Here is a 7,500-nt window from a genome sequence, read left to right on the forward strand (position 1 = left end):
AAGAATAAAGATAGCAGTGCTACTATCATAAGCATTATCATTCCTACCAGCAATTGATTCAACACCAACATAGCATTGAGTTTAATGCTAACGTTAACATTGACTTGAATGCCAGCGTTAACACCAACCTCAATACAAAAGCGATCACTAATGTCACTGTTGGTAAACAATCTGCCACCAGCATTATTGATAATAATACAACGCCAGCAAAATAAGCGCAGCGGAAGGGCCGCGCAGCCCAGGTACTGACCTATGTGTGCGGTCCCGCTCGCGTGCGTTGGCGTGGCAGCGCTGCTTCCCGCCGATCTGCGTGAGCGCTGGGGCGTCCCCGGCGGCGTAGCTGGCGGCGGTGGAGGACGCGCCCGACGTCGGGGGATCGGAGAAGAGGGAGGCGATGGAGGACTGCTGCGAGGGCGGCGGGGGAGGGGGCGCAGCGCCCGCGGAGGGAGGCGGGGAGCACGAGGTGGGCGAGGACGAGAACACCGACGCGAAGCAGGAGGCTGAGGTCGAGCTGAGGGAGATGGGGATGGCGAGGTTGTTTCCGCTGCCCGAGGAGGACGCCGAGGCTGAGGACGAGTGCGGCGGCGGCGGCGGCGGCGGCGGCGACATGCCCGACGCCGTCGCGGAGGGGCGGGAGGTGATATTTTTGCCGCTGGTGAGGTGGTTCGCGAACAGGTGGAGCTCCGCGTCCTCTTCCTGCTTGACGTCGACGGGGGCGAGCCGCAGCATCTCCCCGCCGGCCTCCAGGCCCTCCACGGGCGTCAGTATCGTCAGCGTCTTCGTGGACGTCATCGTGGTCGTGTCCTGGCTCAGGCTCGGCTCCCCGCGGCGCCTCTTCGTGGCCTGCGGCTGGCCGGACCTGCAGTGGCTGTGGGAGGAGGAGGAGGAGGAGGTGTGGCTGCCTCGGTCTGCGGTATTGCTGTGCTGGCTGCTGGATTTCTTGCCCATAATGTTATCCAACACGATTTTTCACGCACGGTTTTAGGCACTCTGGCGAGCAGTCACGGAGCCTCACTTCGGCGCCGGTTTTTGCCTCATGCTTCGCTCGCTTGAATTCGTCCGACCGACATTTTCACTGCGCTAGTGAGTTCATGCATGGCTATCACTGGCTCTGTTGGGAAGAGGTGATGCGTTAGGACTATTTTAGTTAAATTCACCGGGATTAGAATGCGACGTCGATATCCATGTAATGACATACATAATACATGTATTTTATGTCATGTACACGCATAACATATCTATCTGTCTGTCTGTCGATTTATGTCTGTGTATAAATGTATATATATATATATATATATATATATATATATATATATATATATATATATATATATATATATATATATATGTATATATATATATATATATATATATATATATATATATATATATATATATATATATATATATATATATACGTATATATATATATATATATATATATATATATATATATATATATATATATATATATATATATATACGTATATATATATATATATATATATATATATATATATATATATATATATATATATATATATATATATATGTATGTATGTATGTATCTATGTATGCTGACACTTTGAATTCTTTTCCTCAACGTGATCTAACATGTCTTCGACAATTTCCAAGCGTGTTTATTCTAGGCTCTCACAGATCGTGAAAAAAAAAAAAAACATTACCACCCAGTTCACTCACACATTGGCTTTCGTCATAAAAATGGAATATCTAAGACCCAGATTTTAGACAGAAAGTCGGGGAATCGAGACATTTTCCGCTGTCCGCGCCGCTGGGACCTCTCAGCCAAGGTCTATATAAGTACTTAAGGACGTGTATACCTTGCTCTCTGACACACCGTTGAGGGTCGGTGCGGGAGGTATGGGGGTGGAGGGATAGGTACACACACGCACATAAACACGCACATACACGCACACGCTAATGCGCTTACCTTTGTGCACAAACACGTGCACGCATACACATTTAGATTTATCACTGCCATTACTAATGCTGATATTGCTGATGATGATAATCATCATTGTAATGATAATAATAATGATAGAAAAACAATGATCATAATAAAAATCATGATAACAATAATGATAACATTAATGATGAATAAAAATGATAACAATGAGGATAATAATAATAATAACAATATTGAAAATAGTAATGAATGTAATAATGGTAATAATGATAATGATGACACTGATAATGATGATAATGTTAATAATGATAACAATAGCAATAATGATAATGATAATGACATTGATACTAACAATGATAATAATAATGATAATATTATCATTACTACTACTGCTACTAATGATAATAACAATAATAGTAATAACAAAGATGATGATGTTAATAATAATAATGATAACAAATGAAAATAAAAGTAATAATAATAATGATAATAATAACGATATAAAAAGCAATAGCCACAACAATAACGAATCCGTCAACGACAGCAATGATGATAATGATGATTATGGCCATAAAGATAACAGATAGCAATGATGATGATAATAACAATAATGATAATGATGATAAAATCAGGATAATAATAGTGATGATGATGATGATAAAAAGGATAACAACAAAAAACAAAAACAATAATAATAATGATAATGATAATAATAATAATGATAATAATAATAACAACGACAATAATAATAATAAAAATAATAATAATGATAATAATAACACTAATGATAATGATAACAGTAATGATATTGAGAACAACAATGATAGTGATAATAATTATAATAATGATAGTGTATGTATGATAGGAATCATAATGGTAAACGGAATCATGATAATGATGATTATAGTAGTAGCTGTAGTAATGATAAACCAATCAGAATGATGATAATGATAAAACAATCAGAATGATTATAAGAATGATAATGGTAATGATAATGATAATGATAATAACAATGATAACAATAATGACGACGGTAATAGTGATAATAATAATAATAATGATAATGATAATGAAAGTTATCAGGATAGTTATAATAATGATAGCAATATTGATAATGATGAGACTGATGATAACGATAATAGAAATAATGATAATGATAGTAATAATGATAATAATAATAATAAGAAAAAATATAATAATAATAATAATGATGATGATAATAACAATAATGATAATGATTATTATAAAAAATAATGGCAATAGTAATAACTTCTAACCCTAAAGGTGTTTATTGTCGTGAAAATATCAAAGGAAATGATAACCAATAATGGTAGTATCTATGATGATAATGTTTCATGTGATAATGATGACACGAATGATAACAACAATAATAGTAACAGTAATGATAATAATAATAATAATAATAATAATAATAATAATAATAATAATAATAATAATAATAATAATAATAATAATGATGATGATAATAATAATAATAATAACAATAATAATGATGATGATAATAATAATAATGATAATAATAATAATAATAATAATAATAATAATAATAACAATAATAATAACAATAATAATGATGATAATAATAACAATAATAATAATAATAATAATAATAATAATAATAATAATAATAATAATAATAATATAATAATAATTATAATAATAATCATGATAATAATGATAATAATAATAATAATAATAATAATAACAATAATAATAATAACAATAATGATATCATTATAAACATGAGAAAGCAAATAATGAGAGTAATGGTAGTAATATCAATAAAGATGATAGAGATAATGAGAATGATAGTAGTAAAAATAGTTGTAGTGATACTGGTGACAAATTGATAATGATAATAACAATAACAATAATAACAATGATAACAGTAACGATAGAAATGATAATACTAATAATAGTAACAACGATGATAACGATAATACTGACAATGATGATAACAAAAACAGTAGTGGTAGCAGGATGATAATAACAATAATAATGAGTAGTTACACTAATGATAATAATGATGACAATAACGATAATTTAATTAAAAAATGATAATGATAATAACAATCGTAATAATAGCAATAATAATGATAATGATCATAATGATAATAATTTTGACGATAATAACAATAACAAAACAGCATCAGCAATGGCATTAATGGTAATGAAAATGAAATAATGATAATGATGATAATAAAAAGATATTGATAATAGTAATAAAAATAGTAATAATACAAAAACAATGAAAATGATGATAATGATAATGATAATAATACTAATAATGATAGTGAAACAATAATGATATTGGTGATGATGCTGATGATGACAATAATAAAAAAACAATAGAAATGATAATAATGTTAATAGTAACAGCAATAATGATAATAATTAAAATATGAATAATAATAAAAAAATAATGATAATAATTAAGATGATGATGATAATGGTAATCATAATAATGTTAAGAATTATAATAACAGTAAAAGTAATGATAATAATAATAATAATAATAATAACAATGATGATAATAATGATAAGTTTGTTAACAATAATAATAATCATAATAATCATAATTATGATAATACTGATAGTAATGATAATAGCAATAATAATGATAATTACGATGACAATAGGAAGAAAAGAAACAATGACAATGTGTTAATAACGGCAAGGATAATAATGATTATGATAATGGCAATAAAAATAACGATGATGATAACAACGACAGTAATAATGACAATAATGAAAATAATAATAGTAATAATGATAATGATAAAAACAATAATGATAACAATAATAACAGTAACAATGATAATACTGATAGTAATGATAGTGAGGACACTGGTGAAAACAATATCAATAATAACTATCATGATCAAGAAAATAATAATGACGATGATAATAATGAAAATAATGATAAAGACAGTGATAATGATAATGATAATTAATGATATTACTATAATAGGAATGCTTGATATAATAATATCGATGATAATATTACCTCGAGTTATCTATCACTACTACTGCAATTATCATTAGTACTACTACTACTACTAGTACTAATGCTAATAATGATAACAATGATAATGATATTGATAATGATAAGGATGATAATAATAATGATAGTTACATGTACACACACACACACACACGCACGCACACTGTTACAGAGACAACACACCTCCTTCGGCCAGCGCTTCCTGTCCAACACCACGAGAAGCTTTGCCCACAACATACCCGACACTGCCTCATCATTCTCGCGACTCGATCCCCAAAGAGGATTTGGTATCAATCCTGATTTCCCTTAACGTTACAAGAAAGAGGAAAAATAAAAGGAAAGAAATATATCAGATCGACATGCATAAGAAAATTGGAAGTGAATTGCTTATGACTTAGATTATAATCCATTGGATAAATGAAAGAAAGAAAGAAAGAAAAAATGCTCTCCATTCTCCTCATAACTCTATCAAACTTAACGCTCCTCCCCCTGAAGCCTTCCTCCTCATCCTCCCCACGAAGCCTTCCTCCTCCTCCTCCCCACGAAGCCTTCCTCCTCATCCTCCCCCTGAAGCCTTCCTCCTCATCCTCCCCCTGAAGCCTTCCTCCTCATCCTCCCCCTGAAGCCTTCCTCCTCATCCTCCCCCTCAAGCCTTCCTCCTCATCCTCCCCACGAAGCCTTCCTCTTCCTCCTCGCCCTGAAGCCTTCCTCCTCCTCCTCCCCCTGAAGCCTTCCTCCTCATCCTCCCCCTGAAGCCTTGCTCCTCATCCCCCACCTGAAGTCTTCCTCCTCATCCTCCCCACGAACCCTTACTCCTCATCCTCCGCCTGAAGCCTTCCTCCTCATCCTCCCCCTGAAGCCTTCCTGCTCATCCTCCCCCTGAAGCCTTCCTCCTCATCCTCCCCCTGAAGCCTTCCTCCTCATCCTCCCCACGAAGCCTTCCTCCTCATCCTCCCCACGAAGCCTTCCTCCTCATCCTCCCCACGAAGCCTTCCTCCTCATCCTCCCCCTGAAGCCTTCCTCCTCCTCCTCCCCCTGAAGTCTTTCTCCTCACCCTCCCCACGAAGCCTTCCTCCTCATTCTCCCCCTGTAACCTTCCTCCTCTTCCTCCCCCTGACCCCCTCCCCCTCTTTCTCCCCCTCCATCCCTCCTCCTCATCCTCCCCACGAAGCCTTCCTCCTCATCCTCCCCCTGAAGTCTTCCTCCTCATCCTCCCCCTGAAGCCTTCCTCCTCATCCTCCCCCTGAAGCCTTCCTCCTCATCCTCCCCATGAAGCCTTCCTCCTCATCCTCCCCCCGAAGCCTTCCTCCTCATCCTCCCCCTGAAGCCTTCCTCCTCATCCTCCCCCTGGAGTCTTCCTCCTCATTCTCCCCCTGAAGCCTTCCTCCTCATCCTCCCCACGAAGCCTTCCTCCTCATCCTCCCCCTGAAGCCTTCCTCCTCATCCTCCCCCTGAAGCCTTCCTCCTCCTCCTCCCCACGAAGCCTTCCTCCTCATCCTCCCCACGAAGCCTTCCTCCTCCTCCTCCCCCTGTAGCCTTCCTCCTCATCCTCCCCATTCAGCCTTCCTCCTCATCCTCCCCCTGAAGCCTTCCTCCTCATCCTCCCCCTGAAGTCTTCCTCCTCATCCTCCCCACGAAGCCTTCCTCCTCCTCCTCCCCCTGAAGCCTTCCTCCTCATCCTCCCCATGAAGCCTGCGTCCTCATCCTCCCCCTGAAGTCTTCCTCCTCCTCCTCCCCCTGAAGCCTTCCTCCTCATCCTCCCCACGAAGCCTTCCTCCTCATCCTCCCCCTGAAGCCTTCCTCCTCATCCTCCCCCTGAAGCCTTCCTCCTCATCCTCCCCTTGAAGCCTTCCTCCTCATCCTCCCCCTGAAGCCTTCCTCCTCATCCTCCCCCTGAAGCCTTCCTCCTCATTCTCCCCCTGAAGCCTTCCTCCTCATCCTCCCCCTGAAGCCTTCCTCCTCATCCTCCCCCTGAAGCCTTCATCCTCATCCTCCCCACGAAGCCTTCCTCCTCATCCTCCCCCTGAAGCCTTCCTCCTCATCCTCCCCCTGAAGCCTTCCTCCTCATCCTCTTCCCGAAGCCTTCCTCCTCATCCTCCCCCTGAAGCCTTCCTCCTCATCCTCCCCCTGAAGCCTTCCTCCTCATCCTCCCCCTGAAGCCTTCCTCCTCATCCTCCCCACGAAGCCTTCCTCCTCATCCTCCCCCTGAAGCCTTCCTCCTCATCCTCCCCCTGAAGCCTTCCTCCTCATTCTCCCCATGAAGCCTTCCTCCTCATTCTCCCCCTGCGGCCTTCCTCCTCATCCTCCCCACGAAGCCTTCCTCCTCCTCCTCCCCCCCGGGCCTTCCTCCTCCTCCTCCCCCTGCGGCCTTCCTCCTCCCCCTCCCCACCTAGCCTTCCTCCTCATCCTCCGCCCGAAGCCTTCCTCCTCCTCCTCCCCACGAAGCCTTCCTCCTCATCCTCCCCCTGAAGCCTTCCTCCTCCTCCTCCCCCTGAAGCCTTCCTCCTCATCCTCGCCACGAAGCCTTCCTCCTCATCCTCCCCCTGAA

General features: G+C 39.7%; 1 protein-coding gene across 5 annotated transcripts in view; it reads right to left on the reverse strand.

Moving 5' to 3' along the window:
- LOC113820880 (uncharacterized) overlaps positions 1–7,500 on the reverse strand; it is a 23,817-nt gene that overhangs the window by 11,170 nt on the left and 5,147 nt on the right. For all 5 annotated transcript variants that reach the window (XM_070136989.1, XM_070136988.1, XM_070136986.1 and 2 more), the window contains exon 2: positions 251–1,111. In XM_070136989.1, coding sequence (XP_069993090.1) covers positions 251–948 — 698 coding nt within the window. In that variant the 5' untranslated portion in view covers positions 949–1,111. The remainder of the gene's footprint in view (positions 1–250; positions 1,112–7,500) is intronic.

Source organism: Penaeus vannamei, chromosome 22 (genome assembly GCF_042767895.1).
Source record: "Penaeus vannamei isolate JL-2024 chromosome 22, ASM4276789v1, whole genome shotgun sequence".
In the NCBI taxonomy this organism is placed as follows: domain Eukaryota; kingdom Metazoa; phylum Arthropoda; class Malacostraca; order Decapoda; family Penaeidae; genus Penaeus; species Penaeus vannamei.